Source organism: Oreochromis aureus, linkage group 22 (assembly GCF_013358895.1).
Source record: "Oreochromis aureus strain Israel breed Guangdong linkage group 22, ZZ_aureus, whole genome shotgun sequence".
NCBI classification, from domain to species: domain Eukaryota; kingdom Metazoa; phylum Chordata; class Actinopteri; order Cichliformes; family Cichlidae; genus Oreochromis; species Oreochromis aureus.
The window spans coordinates 9,352,241-9,374,722 of record NC_052962.1 but is presented as its reverse complement, the minus strand read 5'-3'; the positions used below and the strand labels follow the sequence as shown (position 1 = coordinate 9,374,722).

General features: G+C 39.8%; 1 protein-coding gene across 2 annotated transcripts in view; it reads left to right on the top strand.

The window, feature by feature from the left end:
- The window catches only part of LOC116315960 (solute carrier family 66 member 2), a 38,814-nt gene that overhangs the window by 1,476 nt on the left and 14,856 nt on the right, over nt 1-22,482 (top strand). The window contains exons 2-4 of one of the 2 annotated variants that reach the window (XM_039605832.1): nt 1,042-1,175; nt 5,666-5,716; nt 18,185-18,401. In XM_039605832.1, coding sequence (XP_039461766.1) covers nt 1,042-1,175; nt 5,666-5,716; nt 18,185-18,401 — 402 coding nt within the window. The remainder of the gene's footprint in view (nt 1-1,041; nt 1,176-5,665; nt 5,717-18,184; nt 18,402-22,482) is intronic. The other variant, XM_031734411.2, reaches the window with a different exon arrangement.

Genomic DNA, 22,482 nt, shown 5'->3' with positions numbered 1-22,482 from the left:
TTTCCATATGGTTTAGGAGTGTGTCTATGGAAGTTTATGATCATCCTTCCAGAACCACATTTTTGAGTCCAGATGCTGATGTTGGACAGTAAAACCTGGCCCACAGTCTCCATCTAAGTCATCCCAGAGGTGTTCTGTCAGGTTGAGGTTAGCCAAGTTCTTCCACACCAAACTTGCTCATCCTTGGTATGCTGAAGCAGTAAGAGTTCCTTTTGCTGGAGCTAAGGGAGCTAAGCCCAACTCCTGAAAAGCAACCCCGCACCATAATCCCTCCTCCACCAAACTTTACATTTGGTACAGTGCAGTCAGACAAGTATCGGTCTGCTGGCAACCGCCAAACCCAGACTCGTCCACCAGATTGTCAGAAAGACAAATGTGATTTGTCGCTTCAGAGAACACTCCAGAGACCCTACTGCTTTAGGGTCCAGTGGTGGTGTCCTTTACACCACTGCATCCAAGGCTTTGCATTGTGCTTGTTGATGTAAGGCTTGGATGCAGCTGCTGGGCCATGGAAACCCATTCTGTGGAGCTTTCCATGAACTGTTCTTGAGCTGATCCAAAGACCACATGAGTTTTGGAGGCCTGTAACGACTCTACACACTATGCCCCTCAGCATCTGCTGACCCCACTCTGTGATTTTACGTCGCCTGCCACTTCATGGCTGAGTTGCTGTCATTCGCTTCCTTTTTGTTATAAAACCACTAAAAGCTAACTGTGCAATATTAAGGAAAATTTTACAGCTGGACTTGTTACACAGGGATATCCTATCAATGTACTACACTGGAGTTCACTGAGCTCCCGATAGCGACCCGTTCTTTCTGCATATCTCGCTGCTTGATTTTATACACCTGTGGCCATAGACATGATTAGAATTCAATGATTTGAATGGGTGAGTGAATACTTTTGGCAATATGGTGTAATATGCACTTGGGACTGAGTGTAATAGGTCCCCTTGAAGGTCTGGTGACCAGCAAATGGGTGAGAGAACCGGAGGGTAAATATGAAATCTTAAAATCCACATATTGTTTTCTTCTTTTTTAGATTTGGACACTACTTTGAGACGCTGCTGCTGTGGCAGAGCATCATCATGATCTGCACAATGCTCATCATGCTGAACCTGTGCACCAACGTCCGCATGGCCACTGAACTCAGCACGAAGAGGCGCTCCTTCTTAGGTCAGAACACCCAGGCGGTGCCCCTTTACAGTGCAGATAAGGCTCAGTGTGTGTGAGTGTGTGAGAGGCTGGTGATTGTTGCCTGTGATCTCCTGTGCAGGTTTTTTTTTTCTAAAACTATATAATAAGCTTTCAAAAGCTGGTTTTATATTGCACTTAGTTCAAATAACTAATATAGGATGTATAAACTTGTTTTGCTAAAATGCAAGTACATCGGAATTTTAAGCCTCAAGCAATAACATTTTTTTCACCCATTGAAAACTGATTTTTACATTTACATTCCAGATTTTTCAGTTAGTAGAAAACACTGGGTAATAATGAATTATCCCGATATGTCGATCTGTTGTTTGTCCGTAAGGGGAAACACGATGATGGGGTAAAAAATATCACTAACCATGAAACTTTCCAGGCTGATTACTGACATTAAGGTGATTACATTTTGTAATTTTTGTCATAAAGTTATTCAGCAACCCATACGGGGAAACGCTTGATTCTGTTTTGTGACATTTATCCCTTTGTACACAAACAGCTGCCCTTTGTTGTCTGACAGGTTATGTCTTTGAAGCCTGTAATGCGTGTTGTACGCAGTACTGGGAGTGCTGCAAGTTCCTGCTTACTTCGAGGAAATTTGACTAAACCTGGCTGCTAATATGAAGAGGCTCAATGTCAGATGATGGGAGAGTATCAGTTAAACTAGTGTGGGCAGGATTAAATATAATCCAGTGTAAAAGGAAAACATGGAGACACTGTTTTATGATCAGAGCCTCACACATTTCTTTTTAGGTCAATAACAATAGTTGGCGCCTCTAAAATCTGATACTTCGGCGAATATACATAGACAGATTTGCCTAAAATTTGTATTGTGTACTTATGTATAAATCTTTATGAGTCATTGCTAAAACAGCACAACAGTACAGTTTAAATGCGCAGTTATCTGCAGCCGGATCAGCTGGTTGTGGCGTTTGAAATGCTAACAGGAGAGTTGCCCTCTGGTGGACAAACTGTGCAACATCAACACAATGTTTCTCCTGTCAACTTTTTTGTTGTTGTTCATTTCTCAGTTGTTATAAATGCTGATTATTGGCAAAAGCTAATACCGGCCAATAATATCAGCCTGCCAATATAACTGGAGCATATGTCAGGAAGTGCAGTGCAATAAAACAAGAGTTTTATCCATCAGCCTTTAGGATAGATTGTTAATTTTACTAAATGTAACAACATTTTTGGGCTTTGTTACTTTAACTGAAGCTTCAGACTCGCGTCTGAATGCAAATCACATGAGAAAAACAATAGCTGTCCTGTGATTCTGCTATCTGACATCTAAAATGATCACACAGAGGAAGTTTGAAACAACAGGAAGTCTCTTGTCTCTCTCGTATGTTCCACAGCTGGTGTCTGTCAGTCACTGCTCACTCACTCAGTGCACAGTGCACAGAGAGAGACAGAGGGGCCGTTTAGTGCCAGGTTTTTCTGTATTTTGGCCAAATGTGTAGTTAGTGCATTTTGCCTCAGTAGGGCAGTGTAGCTTCATGTTTAAGTGTCTACACCAAACAGCAACTGTCAGAGAAATTCCAAACTTCCAGTGAAGCAAACCTAAGATGTGAAAAACAAAGTTAAAAAAACTGTTGAGTTAGATGGGGAGATTGTTAGGCTTAGCTTAAATACTGAAGTCAGGGCTAAAGGCTTTATTTTTCAGTTTTCGTACAAATGTGTGTATTTAATCCACAATCATTCACTGCTTCCTGTAACCTGGAGGACTGTATAGTGAGCTTATCTGCAAAATTGAAGGAACAAATACATTGGAGACTACAGGGTTAATTTTCTCAGCATTGTGAACTTTATAATTGTAGTCACGCAATTGAAAGATCACCAGTCAACGTTAGCTTGATCAATAAATACATGCCAAGCATATTCATTTAAATAAAAACGCACAAATACTTTGGTAGATTATATTGTGCTCCTCTCTTTCATCTTTGGTCTGAGATGTAATGCTTGGGTCGTGGCCATCGATTGTACTCTAAACTCTTTTTTTTTTTTTAGAGGTTTTGAGTGCACTATATAAAAGCTTTATACAGAACATGAATAAAGGCAATGAGAAGTCACCCACTGATTTTTGGCATGGCATCAGCCGCAGTATCAGTCTTTTGGCTTAGAGCTGGGCAATATGACCCAAAATTCATATCTCGATATTTTTTAGCTGGATGGCGATATAAGATATATATCTCGATATCTTTTTAAAGCCATAAAGTAAGAACAAAAAGAGTTCTTAGTCAAAACTGTGTCCCAGATGTCACACAGGCAATTTTATTAACATACAGCATAGATGTACATGAAAAAAACTACTCAAAAATAAATTATGAGCATTTATTAAAGAATGGTGCTCTATAAATAAAAGAAAACTATGTTGTTTTGTGCATAACAAAGAGCTCACAATTGTGCAGTCAAAATGTAAACTAAAAGACGCTGAGCATAATAACAAAGAGAGATTTCACATCTGCTCTGTTCCCAACTTCTACTGCGTGACTGACAGCCTGGAGTTTGAAATCCGCTTCGTAACCATGTCTCTGAACAGGTGCCATTTATGGTTCTTATACACACAAAATACGGTAATATTACGTTGAAGCACAGTACGTATCACTCCGCGAGGCTCCTCGGTAGCCGTAATGCTCCGACAATCCATCAAGCGGTGCAGCTCCGTAGCTTACCAAAGGCGAACTAAAACATTTTTTGACAGATTGCTGAGCGCTGTGTATCACATAAAATCGGTTCGCGGTCATCAAGCACAACCAGAATTCATACAAAAGGCACGCAGTCAACTTTTGAGAGAATGAAAGGATTTCAGGCCGTGCATGGCGTTAGCGTGGCTAGCTCGTTAGCGTGGCTAGCTCGTTAACACGTTGACACCGTCCAGCCCCACGCACGGGGCGATGCGCAGTAACTCATTAACGGAGATTTGCCGTGTCCATCTTGTCGCTGCCTGCAGGTGAAGCGATGGAGGAGGAGGGGGAGTTGTGTTCAGTGAAGGAGAGGCGAGGTCGAGTAACGTTGCGTAAAGACAAAAGTGGATGAAAGAGAGGCAAACTTGCGGCTCCGCAACTATAATTATGTAACATAGACTATATCGATATAAAGGATATTGTCACATCTTATATCTCGTATAAAAATATATCGATATTTTTAAAAAACTCGATATATCGCCCAGCTCTATTTTGGCTGATACCAGGTTTGTTTTATGGAGTCAAATGTGACCATACTTGGATGGGCCAAACACAGTATGGTCAGACGACACCCTAGGAGCGAGCATTAGGTGACAGTGGGATAGAAAAACTCCCTTTTGACAGGAAGAACCCTTTGGCCGAATCAGGGTCAGTGCGGGGCAGCCATTTGCTGCGACCAGTTGGGGGGTGAGGGGGTGGCTGTTTTCCATTGTGGAAGTGATTAATGCAAATGATTAAATGCAGAGTGGTGTATAAACACAGAGAGTGAAAGGGAGTGAAGAAGAAACACCAGGAAGCTCCCAGCAGCCTAGGCCTACTGCATCACAACTAAGTGATGCTTCAGGGTCACCTGATCCAGCCCCGACTATATATTGAAAAAAGGAAACATTTTAATTTTTAGCTTTTTCTTAAAGTAAAGAGCGTGTCTGTCTCCTGAATCCAAACTGGGAGCTGGTTCGGAGGTGAAAGCAATGTTTAAAATAACAATTTTCTCAACATCACATGTTCCTATAAATGTGTGTGTATGTGTTTGTTTGTTTGTTTGTGTTTTCTTTTGTGCGGGGTAGTTACAGAAATCTTTGCTATTGAACATATAACTGAAAAGCTTGAAAGCGTCACAGCTCTGCATCACACCATCTTGAAATATTAAACCCGTGTCAAGTACATGTGACACTACAGATAAACATCGTCCTCAGCAAGCCAGATATCGGCTCATTCCAAGGTCTGGCTAATAGATCCGTGTGTGAAATATACTTTTATGGAGCTTTTATGTATCTTTTGGTAGTAACAGCTACGTTTAAAGTTTGAATAACATGATGAAGGCTATTTTGTGTCTTCCTATGCATAAAGTGTAAGTGGAACAAAAAACTGTGCCAGCAGTGCAGCAGAAGCTGTGAAGATGAGCAAGCTTAGTGCAATAAATGCTAAAACACATAAAGTAAAAGGAATGTACGAAAATTGGAAAAATAGAACTTTGGACTTTGCAGATGTCACCAGATTTGTGGATTTAAAGGTGGATAAAAACACCTTGATGAAAGGAATTAAGTTGAGCCTCAAAATTTTATTGATTGCTGTTTATTAGCTATAAAGGTTATGCATCTGAGCAAGCTAAGCAGGTGGGAACACTCCTAACCTCACAGATCACTGGTGTAACAAATCACAGAATCAATGAGTTCTGTAATTTGACAAAGATCAACTCCAGTTTTGCTGAAGAAAACCAAGCTCTATTTTTTTCTTTTTTGTCTATATATTTGTTGTTTTTTTTGTCTGTAGCCACAGACATTAAGGACGAAGAGGTCAGAATCCCTAAGAGGCTCTTTCTGGGTATGTACTTACTGTGTCTGTCATGAAACATCAGTCGTAGTTCATCTGCCTCTCCCATCTCCACTCCTGTGTGTCTTGTGCATGGTGATAACCCTGCCTGGCTCTCATTCACAGCCCAGCCGTCTCACTGACACGACTAACAGTTTCCAATGAGTTGACGTGAAGCATGAGCCCCTTTCTCTCGCATGTTTTTGAATGATCGAGCACATTAACCGTTTGTCCATTATAGACACTTTTGTGATGCTTTACAGCATGTTTCACTGCACGCCCTTAGTGCACAACAATGTAGGAAGAAAAAGAAGCTAATGCTGTTACACCTGCATACTGCCACTAGTTTACAGTAGTTAGTGTACTGTTGTTAGTACAGTATGAAGTAACTCAACGAAATATACTCATGTTACTGTGATACTTTTGCATTTTGAAAAGCAATAATTGATCTTGACGAAGTGCAAAAGACAAAAAGGAAAATCACTGCATCATGAAACACAGTCACAAAATGTTGTTGTGTTTGTTTTGTTGTTGTGATTTTGTTTTCTCTTTCTGACATGTCGTGTTTTCTGATTTGTCTTTGTGTTCGCACCTCAGGGTCAGCATACAAGCAAAATTAACTTTTGTGTATGAATAATAACCTTTAAGCTGCGGCATGTTGATTTTTATTCTGGACTAATACAGTAATGTAAAGCACATTGTTGAAAGGCTGGAAAATCAAACACTAATGACTTTGACACTAATGATTTTGAATTAATGCTGTCTTCCTACTGGCTGACTTCAATACTTTCAGTACAGTGTAAACCCAAACAGAACTCAACACATTTAAAGAGGACTCAGGACTTGTGTTGCTGAACTTACAAGTCAAGCTGCATTTAAAGTAAACTCAAATATTCTCATTTGAATTGACGAATCCCAGCGTATTACTTGGGATTAAATTAAAATGGTGACACTCGTGTGTTACACTTAAAGTATATTTTGTAGTTCTTTATTTTTCTGTTGACCAAAGAATTGTCAGAAAACCATACTTGTTTTTCTGACATGGTGTGGATCGTCAACTTGGCAACCCACTGCACTCTTGGTGTCACAGTTTTGCTAATCTAATATAAAGGTAAATGACATGCAGTCTAAACGGAACCCATATATTTTATTTAAAAAATAAACCATAGGAAGCATATGAAATGTTTAAGAAAAAAACAAACAAACAAAACAAAGTAAAATATATGCTTTCATAGTTTAGGTTATTTACATATTTGTCTAACAAGTGAAAAATGTCTGGTTGAATCCAAGGAGGAGATACAAACCCCCATTTACCAGTTAACCACTGTGTAGCATCTCCTTTTAACAACAGTCCAAAAAGCATGGGAACTGATGAGACCAGTTGGTGGATTTCAGGAAGATTAATTTTGTTACATTCCTGTGTAATTTAGGATTCTAGCTAATCCACAGAATCTGCTCTTCTTATTCCTATTTGTTTTATTTGTTTCTTTTGTAATAGTCGAAATGACTGTGGCATATAGAGTACCGCCTAAAAGACTTTAGCCACCCTTCATTTTTTTATATTTTGATAGGAAAATGGAAATTATGATTTATCAAAATGTGCAAACACATATGGAAATGCATTTTTCATAGATTCAATAAAAGAAATGGGAACAAATTATTTGTTCTGGAGACAGCGTGTTGGTATCAAAGTGCCTAAAGATACAATTTGTTCTTTTTAGGTTATCTGTAGACACAACACCGGTTCACATTTTAGTTAGGTGCCTTTTTTGTGTTTGAATGATTGATAGGTCAATGATAAGTGGCCTAGCAAACAAAAGCAGTCCTCTGGGAAGCGTCAGGTGTAAAAACTGGCTGCTTATTCCACTCACTTTCAGATCAATGTCCAAAGAAAAACTTCAGGAAAGCCTGGAGAACTATTGCTCAAGACCGCTTTTCCATAATGACAAGAAAGTCTGGCTCCTGGGAATTAAAATACTAATAAATGAGAAGTACTCCAGATTTGTACACAGTCATATACATATGTTTAAATGTGTATATACTTGCAATTGGTATACACAGTTCAATTGGGACACAGCATTGGTGAAGAGAGGGCTGTTGTTTTTGCGATGGACACTAGATGGCAGAAGGAAACAATAGATGTATGAATTGAAAAGGCAGCAAACACTTTTAGTTCAGTGTGTCCTAATACAGAACAAACTTTCCTGTTTAGTTTGTAGTGCACAGTAGACAACTTGGACAGAATTGCTGTTTTCCTGTCATGAAAAAGTCAGAGCGCAGACTTTTCATTAGCGTCATTGCTTCTTTGATTCAGTGTTTTCTGACCTGTGTGTGTTGCTGCTGCGTGACTTTGACCACATGTGGAAGCTGCTATTGCTGGGCTCTGAATGGTCATCGATCAGTTAGCTCTGCCAAGTGTCATTAGACCCTTGCTGACAGAAAGCCATGTTCTTTGATCGCAGCTTTGCGGCCTTGCTGCTGTTCATTGATTCGCTAGTGAAAATATCAAGAGCAAGCATGCTGTAGTCCGCCGTCGATAAAAAGTGAGAAAACACACAGGGAGAGAGGACTGTAAGACTGTTGTTAGATCAAAACTGCGGCACAGAATAACACATTAGAGGGAGCAGATATTCACCATGTCGCTCTGTAGTGACTCACTGTGGTGCTGTTTAGTCCTCAGGACAGTTTCTCAACCTGTGCATTTGTCTGACTGTCCAGTTTGTTCCCTTTGCGTTCTCTGAGCCTCAATAATACCTCATTTGTTCTCATAAGAGCACAGCGGCATTATCACACCAGGCACCTTCATCAAACAGCAGGACATTTGTACCTAGACAGACAGAAGGTAGGTGACTTTTAATAGAACTTCCCAGGATGGCCCAAAGGAAGCTGCAATAGATGTGACTAGCTGCAGCCTTTCTATACACAGGTGCCTCAGACTCACTCACATATGTGTGCGTCGGTGCTGGACTGTAAGTCTTTTGTTGTGGCATGTGTAGTTTTCAGAGAGAAGTTAAGTCCTGGTGTAATAGCAGCTCAGTGTGATTTATGTGCAAGACTGCCTGCTGCAATCCTTTAAGAAGATTAAAAGATCAGATCATTTGGCTGTGTCTGAAGCAGAAATGCCGGCGATCACTCAGGTGGAGGTAAAAGGATTTGGGGGGGAAAAAGCAAGAAGACAGTGCAAAAGTTTGTTTTTGAGTCAAACTTTTTAGAGGATCTATAAAAGGAGAAATTGGATGCCTTTTTTAAATCTGCAGCAGAATAAATATGAACTTTTAACAAGGAAACCAAAATGTGAAACTCCACTCCACCATGACAGGAACTGTGTTGGTTCCCTAAAGGGTGCAGCTCTCTCCGTCACATCCACACTTTCATTTGTTTTGAGCTCCATTCAGTCATCTAATTTGATTTTTATATTAGGCCTTTTATTACTTCTGTGAATGCAAATATCTGACATTTTTGCATTTGTTCCAGTCAGCACATCTACACAGAGTTCAGGGAAATGAGAGAAGTTTAGTATGGAAACGCGAAAGCTTTAACAACAGTTTTAACAGATGGGCCAGTGCACTTGCACTTACTTTAACTTCTGATCTTTACTAGGCTATCAGCTACAAAGATACATATGCAGGGTGTAGTTGTGAAGAAGCAGAGTACATATCTTTACTTTGTGCTGATGGTGTTGCCCTTTCTTTTGGAATCGTCATGATTAACTTAATGATGAAGAACATTCTGCTTCCTGACACGTCTTCTTAAGGGGCGTCCACACAGGAAGCAACTAGCAGTCACATGACGACCGGAGACCAAATGAGAGTTCAAGGGACTTCAAATGACTGCTAGCAGAATAACCATTGATGACATGAACTGGGTCCAACTGTTAGGCAAGCGACTGAAGCACCTGCCAGTGAGAGCTAAGGAAATTTATGACATATCAGTGAGTGCTAATCACATTAGAAGAGTACTTAGGCAACAGAAGCCTACAATGTCCACTAGCGACTGGCCATTAATGACAAAGCGATGAGCAGATCACTTCCTTGACATCCTACTGCGAAATTCATTGGAAAATGGAAACCTGGGAGTGTAAAGGGAATGCTGGGTATCAGTGTTGGTGACTTTTAGAACATCTACATCAGGGGTGTCCAACTCCAGGCCTCGAGGGCCGGTGTCCTGCAGGTTTTAGATGTGTCCTTGATTCAACACAGGTGATTCAAATGGCTAAATTACCTCCTCAACATGTCTTGAAGTTCTCCAGAGGCCTGGTAATGAACTAATCATTTGATTCAGGTGTTGTTGACCCAGGGTGATGTCTAAAACCTGCAGGACACCGGCCCTCGAGGCCGGAGTTCGACACTGCTGGTCTACATAAACACAAATTCACTCAGTGTCCAGTCACAACCACACATCCCTCCACAAGTACTGACAAGGTTGCTGCAGGACGGCAATTTAGCTGCAAAATGACCATCACCTATACAGTGTTGCGGACTGCATAGAACTCGAGAAAATGGACTGGTAATATTAACTAGGCTTTTAGACTGAATAGCAATACACAATGTGTAACTTAGTATTTCTGTGAAGTCGGCGAAACACAAGCTGTTCTGGGTGGTAAACTCACTGTTCACATTACAGTTTGTCTTGCGGGGAAACTTAATTCTTTATGTTCCTTCTCAATCATGTGGCTACACCCAGACAGTATACAATCCCAAATTTTTTTTTAAAGAAAAAATTAATTAGTAAAAGTCCAAATGTTAAAAGAAGCCTCTTTTGTAGCATTTTTCCCACAAAAAGAAAAGCATCCCTGTGCTGATGTTGTGAAGAATTTAATAACTACAGTTATGTTATGTGATTATGTCACAATGATTCAGTGGTCCCATATCACAGAGATGTTGGCCTAATGATGTTATGGAGGTACATGGCAATACAAAAGATTTCCATTTCTTTCTATTGTCTGGGAATGGCTCATTGCTCATTTTGGTCCCATGGGGGTCTGCACCTGTATAGCTTCATTGGGTTTGGCAGCTTAGAATATATCACCTTATCCTGTAGGTGAAGTTATCCATTCCCTACAGGCAGGAAGGAGCTGAACTTTTAGGCTGAATGTGGAGGAAGTTGCTGTGACTTGGCAGTGAAAGCCTATTAGTCACCGTGAAAAAGCTACCTGTCCAAATTTCAGAAAATGAAGCCCGCTGCAATCCGAGGTTCAATTTCCCGGGTTGTTATAACCGTCTTTTATAATAATGTTCTCGTTTCTCCCACGGGTGCTTTTGACTGACAGCCATTATTTCAACTACCCCCTTAGACTTTTCTGGGGCCTAAGTGAAGCTGGCAGGAAACAGCCGGTAAACAAGCGATTGAAATCGCCAGCTCTGACCCGTGCCTTCCTACACATGTACCGCAACCCTGCAGGACTACAAACTGAGACATTCGGCCACCGCGGGGAGTCTATTGTGTGCAGCTTCAGTCTGTTCCCACACAGTGCCACTACGGCTGCCACACAGCATGGGGATTAAAGAGGAAGGCGAGAGTTCCCCGGGGCACGCAAGTGGCACAGCAAGAGAGGGTGTAGGGAATGGCCAAGGTACACTACAGTGATAAACATCCATTTGTGGTCCCTGTGAAGTGGGCCGACAGACTACTTTTAAAAAAATGTTTGCTACTTTTCAGTGCTGAAGGCAAATAAGTCTCCAGAAATTGAACATGCAGGATTGAAAGCTGATTACGAGGCAGCACTGACGTGAAGGAGTGTATTTACTGAAATAGGAAGCTGAAATTGCACAACAGTGAAGATGCATGTCCTGGTCATAGTGTTTGCCTTTTATTTGCGAAGGTTAACAGTCTTCATTTGAAAGGTGTTGCAGAATCGGTGAGCATGCAGTCAGGTTGCAAGATGGAAAAAAATGAGGCTTTCATTTCATGCTAAGGCATGAAATGAAAGCCTCTCCAGCCCCCGGTTCCTTACATCAGCGAAAACTGGGAGAGAAGTCAAGAAAAAGAAATCCTGTCGATACATTAGTGCTCACACATTTACATCGAGAAGGAGAACAAATGATGTTATGGCTCAAAAAGGTTAGGGTGCAGTATGAAATTACCTTTATTAAATTAGCCTTACACAGTGCAGCTTTCAGGTGCTTTTTTTTTTTTTTTTTACTCAATTCTATAGGTAACACTGCACTTCATACTTGTTTAGACAAGCTACTGCTATAAGGAGCAGAAAGAGCTGATATAGGAGAGGCATTCCACTTCCTATTAATTACATCTACACATCCATTTTCTTAACCTGGTGTATCATGAGCTGTCATAAGCTGGGTGTTCACAGAAGAACTCAGCAGTCTTTCACGGGACTAACAGAGAGCATTCACGCTCATGTTCACATCTGTGGCTAATTTTGAATTAATAATGGCAATGTGATGCGATGCAAAATACTTTATTTGACGTTTTTTATTTTTATTATTATTATTTTCACATTTGCACCCACAGTCAATTTAGAATCACAATTAGAGATGGCACGATACCACTTTTTTATGTCCGATACCGATACCGATATCATAAATTTGGATATCTGCCGATACCGATATGAATCCGATATAGTGTGTTTTTTAATCAATAAAACTGTTTTTTTAATATCTTGCTGCATTTTGTATAAGTTCATACTCAAGTTTAAATAAACAATAACACTAAAGCTATTCTGTTATACCTGTATGTAAAAAATACACTGCACCCAAAATATTTCATAGTTCAGCAACACTGATCAATCTAATAAACTTAAACCTACTCCATCCTCCCTATTCTGGTATTTTAAAGAGTACTTAGCAGAAATATTAAGCAACCTAACTAATAGGGTTGCAAACTCCCAGCAAAAAAAAATAGGGAACCACCCCCCACCCTCCACGTCATGATGCTTAATCGATGTAATCAACTTTAATTTGATGCAGGGTGAAAAAAAATGCACAGAAATAAATTATTTTTCAAGAATAATTAAATGGATTCAACATCTTTCTTCAACAGAATTGCAGACTGCACAGATGGTATCTTCCCAAAGGAAAAAGTACTATAGCTTACTAGGGTATATTAGACTTAACAGTTACTATATACAGTAATGGACTTCTATACATTTTACATCAGATTAAAACTTTGGGTGTAAGATTCAGATAATTATTTATTAAAAGCTAGACATTTTAAATGAGAATAAGAAAGAAAAGTATGTCTTTGTGCCCCCTCTTCCCTGTTAATGCCCTATCGGCCCCCCTGGCTAAACTTTGCTAGATCCGCCCCTGCACAGTTACCAGCAGTCAGCTACGTAGAAAAGGATCCTGGTGTAGAAAGTAATATTAAATAAATTCTAACAACAGCTTATCAAGCTTAAACGTGCTGCTGTTGTTCCGCCGCTGGTTTCCTCTTTCTGGTGCAAAGTGGGCCAAAAACAAAGAAGAGAGACGGACTCGCGACAGAAAAGCCGATCAGCTGATCGTTAAGCAGTTTCACGATTGAAGTAGCAGCAGGAAGGTGAGGGAGAGAGAGAGAGAGAGGCAGTCACTCCATATATCGGTTGTTAAGCTTAACATGGGAATGCTTTACAAACATTCAGAGATGAACTTACACACTTGCTTTACTTCTCTCTGGGATAACTTCCTCGGAGATGAAATGCTGGTTTGGTAGGGAGGCTACAAATACACACAGCCGCTCTATCACGTGAGCACACTGCTCCGACGTGCTACGGTTATGAGCCGAGTTACTCCGTGTCGCAAGTTTTGTGAGGTGTTTTTTTTATTTAATGTATCGGATTACATTTTAATTTCTCACCGATATCCGATCCAGTAATTTACGTCAGTATCGGACCGATACCGATACGTAATATCGGATCGGTCCATCTCTAATCACAATATATGTAACCCCATCCATGACTGTGGACTGTGGGAGGCAAGAGTACCTGAAGAGAATCCACTCTGACACGGGAAGAACATGCAAACTGAGCACTTTTTATTTTTCAGTTTCCTGAATAAGATATAGGGCATTGGAATTGACGTAACGGCGCAATGTATTGTGGGAGCACGGCGCCATATTTCTGGGCCATGAATCAAAACAAACCCTGTGTTGGAAGGACAGTTGCTAGAAACATGCTTAAAAGCAGCTCAAAAGAAAAAGGGCGGTATAGAGACAGATTGCTGATATATCTGAAATCAAACAAAACCAAACCCTTGTTCTTTAGATTTTCTTGCAGGGAAGCTAGTTTTACCCATAAAGCTTAACATTCTCCAGATGCATGCTGTTGGTAAAGGATGTATACCAGGACATATCTTCTTGATGGTACCATTTCCAATCCATAAACTTGTCACAACAGAAATGTATATGACTTTAACATGGGGATTATACTTTGTTACAGACACAAACATTTGCAGACATCATTCCTGTCATAGTTCTTTGAGGTTCTTTGAGTTCTTTGAGGTCTGTTTAAAGTCTGTTAGAAGTGCATATGCAGAGTTGGTGCTGTTTGGTATAGTGTTTCCATGGGCAAGTCTGCTTGCGGACACCTTCATCTGGCCTTATGCTCACCATCTGAGGTTGAAATTTATGTCATTGTGACCCATGCAAACCCTAGAAAAGTTGGGAATGCAAAAACTGTAATGCACTTTTAAGAGGAAGCTGGTTGTGGTGGTTGAAGGTGGTGGTTGCTGCTGCTAGAAAACCTCTGCTTCTGCTCATTTCATGCCTGAAATCAATTTGGTGGATCCCATAAAATGGCTCATGAGCTATGACATCTTCCAGGAAGGTATTTTACTATAATCAAAAACTCTGAAATATCTAAAAATATATAGCTATATATATATATTTTAACTATTTCAGTTAAAAGCATGATGAAAATTACCAAAATGAAGAATTTTACCCCACAGAATTTCCAAGTTAAAATTATAATAGTTATAGAAGTTCTCAGATCACACGTAAAAATAAAAAGGTAGCATTTACAGTTTAACTATATGTTGCTGAAAGAGCCAAACTTTAACACTGAGTACTTTTGCTTTGTTTGGGAATAAAAGGTGTTTTTAACTTCAGTCCCCATACACCTTTCAATCCTGAAACACAACCATGTTGTTGTTGCTAATATGCTAACTGGATATAAGTTACTTATTTACACATTAATTGTAAAAAAAGCACTGTTGCCTCACAGAAAAAAGGTCCTGAGTTCGTCTCCGCCATCTGGCTGGGGACTTTGTGTGTGCAGTTTGCATGTTCTCCCCATGTTTGCGTGGGTTACCCCCAGGTACTCCAGCTTCCTTCCACAGTCCAAAGACATGGCGTTAGTTGGGTGAATGGTTGTCTTTCTGTGTTAGCCCTGCGTCAGATTGGCGACCTGTCCAGGGTGTACCCTGCCTCTCACCCTACGGTAATGGATGGATAATTTTCTAATTTTATATAATGTAATGTAATGTAATATAATATAATTTTATTACTGTGTTATGGCTTAAAAAAAAACAATTTGCAGAATTTAGTTTTGGTCTTTATTCAAACAAGAATGTGAGTTTACCGGATCATTTTGGCTTTGTTAGCTAGCTGGCTATCTAAATAGCTACCCAACGATACAACAGGTTAGTAAAACATGATGGCACAAACAGTGCCTTGCCTACGACTGCTACTATTATCTAACTGTACATATGTATGTTTTACTGCCAAAACTGGCACCCATTGTTTTCATTACCTGCAGTCACATGTGGTTCCTACCATATGTTCAGTTTTGTACTTGGTGTGATGGCTTTAGCTCCAGGTTGGTGTTGAACGATGTTTGATTGCCCTTCATCACTTCTGACTATATTTGGCTGTTATCACAGAGTGCCAGCCTGGCGCTGGCTGGCCCAGATTCATAGTCCTTTGGCTCAGCTGCAAGCAGGGCTTCACAACCACACCAGATATCTACACCTGCAGTATAAACACTGCTTTAGAGCACACATAACAGCTGTCTGTGGGTATTCTTAATTATACTCAGAACAGGAGTAAGTACATGCTCCAGCGTACCACTGAAAGCTCCACTTTCCTTTTGTTCAATCCTACATTGTGTTACCATCTTGGATACTGATTGTTTCCCATGGTAAAATCTTAGTGTGTACTGGACTGGCAGGCTATGACCTGCTTTGAATGGCTCTTTGAGATGTATTCAATTACATTTGTTGTATTTGTTTAGCTTTGCTTTCAAAGAGATACAGTTGAATTGGCTCAGTTTTAAAGAGCTGGGTTTCTGGCACAGTTGCGTAAATATATGTGGAAATGCCATCGAAATGTCAGAATCGGTTGCCATTAATTCTATAATGACACAACCATCCATTCACTCTTAAACTCAAATGTCATAAACGTTTCCACTCTTTCACTTCAGATTTTATCAAGTCTGTGTGAAATTTAAAAAAGAAAAGAAAAGAAGAAGGGCTTGTCCAATTCTGGCATTTAGTTGAGCTAAACAATGGTTGGCATTTGGTATTGTTTTCTGTTTTTCTTCTGCAGTTCATAGGCTTTTCTCAGGAGGCCTGTACAGGCCTATGCAGTTGGCCTTCTTGGAGCACTTAGATGTGCCACTTAGATAAGCAAAGCCTCATTTAGACATGATTAAGTGAATCAGCTCGATTACATTTGTTGCTTGTAGAAATTGCATTTGAGATGCAGCAGTGGGAGTTCAGCTATGATTAGACTTTCATGGTTAAAGCTTTCACTCTCCTCTTTTCTCAGTTGTGTGTTGTGGTTTCACTGCCTTACATACGATATATCTTTATGGTATTATTTAGTCATCAAAGACTTTTTAGGCAAAGTTGATTTATTGTCATCGTTTCCTTCAGTTAAAGTTGAGTCTTAGGCAATGAAGCCAGGAGACATAACAGTGTGATTAGTATTGGCTTGTTTGCTTATTACAGGAAGACAGTGCTGTTGTGCTCAGAATCTTTATCTAATAATTACACACACAAGAATGCACATGCGAGGCGTTGGGACTGATAACAGGGTTTAAATCATTCATCAGTGTCTCGATTCCCATTCATCCCATTACTACATCGGAAAAAAAACATAACCTTGGCTGACCGTCACACACTCCTTTCACAGTTTTTCACCACGTTCTCTCTTCCTCCCCCCATCCACTCATCAAGACCTCAAGTAAAATGTTTCTGTTTTACAAGAATCTTAATGAGAACTGATTCCAGTGGGGCCCAGCTCAGATATTTGTTGCATGGTAACATGGCGTGTTTTCTGACTATGAGAAGGGAATTGTGGCATATTAAATTTTGCAGTTATTTAATGAAATAAATAAAAAATGACAGCAGTAGTTTGTTTGATTTTATCAACTTGAGGCTTCAATAAATAAATAAATTTTAAAAAAAGAGGATTAGTAGATGATCCCTTGTCTCCGGCGCTGGAAAACAAGAAATGGGAAATTAATAGAAATTGGCACCACAAAATTGCCTGCACGACTCTTAAACTATGACTCGAGCATCATTTCCAAATGGTAATAAGCATTTGGGATTTTAATTATGAATATAAAAATTCTGCCCTACCTATAAGAAAAAGAAACCTACACAAGAAATATTACAACCTAATGTGCAGATTACTAAAAGGTTTGCAGAGCTCATCCACTGGGAATAAACACTTTTTGAATTAAATTACGAGTTAGAAGAACGTTTACCCCAAATGCAATGATTTAATGACATATTCTGAGGTACTGTTTTCAGAATTTTGGCAATAAAAAATATCCCAACAGAGTCGATCCAATTAAATTCACCTGATTAGGGTCAGGTATTTGAATTTCCTTTAATTACATCAGATGAAAGTGTCTCCACAGTAAAAGAAGGCCATATCTTCCTGGTTAGGGGCTAATTTAACTCCATCTGATTAGGTGTAGGTATTTTAACTCACCTGGTTAGGCTTAGGCACTTAGCAATTAGGATCAACCCAGTGGTTCCAGTGGTGACCACTGGGGTGCAGTGAACAGCATTTCCTGGTTAAATCACTGACTGGGTCCTTTTGCATGGAGTTTGCATTAATCTATATATTGATGTGAGATAAATAATAAGCTTGAAGTGTACAGAATAAAGCACTGCATCAGTGCATGGTTAAATGTGACCTATAGTCTGAAGGACTTTGAGTATTCACTAAAGCTGCATCAAAACATGGAGCATTGCTTATCACAGATTACTGTGAAGCCTGACGGAGCCACTTATCTGGGAAACCATCAAATGTTTTTATTGGCCTGTCAGATGTCAGTCACTGGTATCATGTACGTTCATTGGTTGCCAGTTTTTTTTTTAAAAATCGTAATCACATGAATTTACTGACTTTTGATAGTCTCTGGTTTTAACAGATGCAGCTTAAGATTGGAAAAGCAGTATATAAATAAAAGTGCATTCCATAGTTAGGATTAGACCCTTAACAACCATCGTTTTCCTTCACATCACTGTTGCACTGTTAAAAAGAATTATTTTAAACTCATTTCTGTGTTATGTTCATGTTATGCACCTTTAGATTTTGACTGGAACTACTTCTGGTCATGGAGTCGTTTTGTGGACTATGTGCAGTGCGTGCTGGCCTTCACTCTGGTGGCAGCGTACGTCACCTACCTCCTCCTGGACTCGGTTTTGTTCGTGGAGACTTTGGGATTCCTGGCAGTCTTCACCGAAGCAATGCTGGGTACACCGCAGCTCTACTGCAACTATCAGAACAAATCCACAGAAGGCATGAGGTACATCTGTTATTTTCATATAGAATCCACTTCATGTATTTAGTCATGTGGGGATACAATGGATAAAAGCTTGGATCTGTACATGAAGAGAAAATATAATACACACTGAACCTATAGAATGTTTTGCTTAATACCCATATGAAATAAGTTACCAAGACATTAACACATTGTGTCGATTTTTCTTTCTGTTTGAAAGCAGACTCAGAGCAAGCATTGTGGGAATATTTGGATTACAAGAAAGGCAGACGAAAGCAGTGCTGAGCTCTTAGATCTTTATCCCAATTGTATCAGCAATGACCTTCTAGAGCTCAGTCAAAGTGCTTGTAAAGTTTTTAGAGGGTTTTATTAACATTTATATTCTCTTATATACATCCCAGTGACTGAGCCCTACTAAAACACAAAGCAGGCCAGTTATTAGGCGATAGATATGTGCTCTGCTGTTTTGGCGTTGAGCTCAGATGACAAGTTGAGGTATCTCCAGGTGTTTTTTGGTCAAGTTACTGAGCCAAAAGCTTTGTTTGTGGACAAACCAAAGAGTATCTAGCAGCATTTAGAGGACTTGGAAGTCATTTTTTACCCTTACACGCAATCTGGAGCAGCAACAATACATGAAAGCCAAACCTCAACTTCTGTAGAATCACTAACCAGTTAGCTTTGAGTTGTCGTGTTACTTGCAGCTAGTTTTATGAATGGGCACCATTAGAAATACTGTAACAAAAAAACATTACACCAGGCAGTGTATTCTGTGTCATGTTCTCATGCTTTCAGGTTGGTTGGTATGTAGTCAGGATGGAGTCACATTGTTAGATTTTGGTCTTGTGCTTTCGGACCACTTAAGGTTTTACAGTGTAAGTAAAATTTTTGGAGGAAGTCCTGCCTACGTTGTGTGTCTGTACTTCAAAAACCATAAAAGTTCTTATAAATCACTGTTTTAGGGCCATTTTAAGCTTCTCCTACAGGGTAGGTACTCTGTAACACAAGAGGAGCCTTTTGAATGATTTACAGTCATGTGAAAAAGAGAGTTGTCGCAGGACTGTAAGTACACTCCATGATTCAGTAGCTTTAGTGGCAATAAATTGAAGTCATCATTTTCTGTATGATTTAATCAGTCACTCACATCATTATAGAGACATGTTAGCCCACTCCTCTTTACAGTGTTGCTTTCCTTGATTAATGTTACAGGCAATCATTTATGAACAACTCTCTAAAGGTCTTGCCACAGATTTTCATTCAGGTTGAGGTCTGGACTTTGGGCCATTGTAGCACCCTTATTCTTTTCTTCTTCAGAAAAGAATAAGGCGTTCGGTTGTAGATTTGCTGCTGTGCTTGAGATAATTGTCCTGTTGCATGAGATGACCTCACATTTGACTCTAGAATACTTTGGTAGACAGAGGAGTAACTCAGTGGCTGCAAAATAGCCCAAATATTCACACTTCCACCACCGTGCTTGACAGTGGGTATAAGGTGTTTGCGCTGATGTGCTGTGTTTGGTTTTCGACAAACGTGTTACAGTGCACTTCGATCTCTTCTATAAAAGGAACATTTTTCCAGAAGTCTTGTAGTTTGTTCAGTGCAAATTTGGGGCGATTTATCTTTTTTAAAGGTCTTTGTTACAAATAAGCTACAACCATTAAGCTTGTTCATGATGTAATTAGCCTATTGTTTAATTACTTGTTGCTTAGACATATAAAACAGCCAGCAAGAGTTTGTAAAACAAATGAAATTCAAAAATAAAAAAAAGGAATCAACTTTAAAAAAAATTCTGACTTGGAAATGAACCCTTCAATTGTTCAGCTGATATTGTCTATTTATGTATGCAAGCCTGCAATTTTCAACACCACTGTCATCATGAAAGACACATTGATCCAAGTTGCTTGCTAGCCTGTTATTGGTGGTGCAAATCTAAATGGGGAAAAAGTCCTAGAAGGTAGGCAGTTCTCAGAAAAGCACCCTAATTAGCAGTTCACCCTTTGAGGTCCCAAGAAATCTTTTGTCCAAAAACGCAGTATGACACTGTGAAAGTTAAACCACGCCTCCAAATTCAGTTAACGGATGTGTCCTGCTGGGACCTGGGATTTCTATTTTGACTGGATAACGAACGCTTGACCCAAATGTTCTCACCACTGAAATTTCAAAATTAAAGCTTCAAATCTCTCATCTTAGAATGGAAACAAGGAACCTTACACACTGTATTCCTATTCATTTTAGTTGTTTATCAGACTGTGTTAACTTTGGCAAACAGTCCCATGTGACGGTAGACTACAGCCGCCCCAAAATCAGAAGTTGGGAGATAATAAGACCCAGACTTAGAAAAGCATAGACTCAGTCTGCAGGCTTCTCAGAGAAGTTTGCAGACTGTAATCAACTTTAAATGCAGAATGGTTATTGGCCGCCATGCTCTTATTTTCATCAGCTATTTAGGTCTTCAGTGTAATTTATCGAGAGTCAGCCCAATGAAAATTAAAACAGATTTAGTCCTGTCCTCGATTAATGATAATGTCTTTGCCCTGTTAAATAATGTTTCTTTTGTGAGTGCTGCTTCCATCACAGACAGCTCTGTGGCTACTGCAGCACACCGTAATGATTCCAGATGATATTGTCGCACATGTGATCATTAACACTGACACATGCTTATTATCTCTGGCACCTGAAGTAAGAGCACGGCTCACAGCAACAATTTGTTAATTCAGCGTGAGAATTGGCTATCTGAAGTTTTGCCTGAGAATCAATATGGTAATGAGGTATTCTGTTTCCCCGCGTCAATTGCTAATGTGTCATTTAGGCTCATTAATGAAGATCTGCATCAAGCCTCAGGCTGTAATTAGAGACTGTGATATAATATTGATTTTTGAAAGCATATACAGTTTCAGAATTGGCTCTAGCAGCTTTCTGAGCCGTCGCCAAGCCCTGGTAACTGCTTTTTGGATTTGTATACTTTGCTACAGTAATTGCAGGCATGGATTTAAAAAGAACCCACAGAGAATCAATATGATTAAACCAGATTTAGATAAAGATGTTTAAGTTGCTAAAAGTAATTGGAAAGATTAAACTGATGATGTCCATATTAAAAGACTTGTTCATCTGAGATTGTTCACAGAACATGCAATAAAAAGCTTTCTCGCAGTGTGTGTCCTGCCTTAGAGCAGAGCCCCCTCACACACACACACACACACACACACACACACACATACCCTCCTCTCTGCTGGTTGACTTTCTGCGGCAGACAGATAACAGAGCTCCAGCAGGGCTGCCTGTCCACTTAACCGGCCATGACAGCTCCCACGCTGGGCCTTTCCATACCCTCTCTGTCCAATGCCTTATTTATTTTTGATTTCCTTATATTTTCTGCCCACCCAACACTCTCTCCACCACCAACCTTGTCCTTTAAGCTCTCTTCACTGTGTGATTGCTGAAGGACCCCACACTCGGTTGTTCTTGTATTGCTAAATCTGCTGCATTTTGTGATTTATGTGTGATTAGGAAGTGTTTCTCACTTTTTTGCTAGCATCCTCTTCCCTTGACAAACTTAGCTGTTTTCTACACTGCATTTCAACAAACCTGTAGGCAAAGGTTGTAAACATTCTTTTGGGTCAGGGCAGGTATAATGGTATCTCTATGGTGCACTGGAGACTGTCTGTGCTCTCAGTTGTACTCTGTAAAATGTATTTTAGATGCTCTGAAGGAATATGTTGGTTTTTGTGCTGCTTTTATGACTGAGTTTCTTCTGGCCTGTAGAAAATAATTTTAGTCTTCTGAAGCACTGACAGCAGACAGAAATGTTTGTCATTGATGTTGATAGGAAGAACCAAATACGTTCTGCTGTCAAAACAGCAGGAAGAATTTTTTGTGGGAAAATACATCATGATGGAATTACAGGCAAATAGCCAACAGCAGTTTTAATCGTAGGTCCAGATTTAGTCACGTGTTCCACCAGCACCAACTCATTTTTGGTGTACAATAGTACTATCTGTATTTACAAAAAGATTGCATGCAAGAAGTGGGAACTCTCCTTTACACAGTCTTGTCATTGCAGTTGCTGATCTTTGTGACTCACCGTGTTGCTTATGAATTCCTGGGAGTT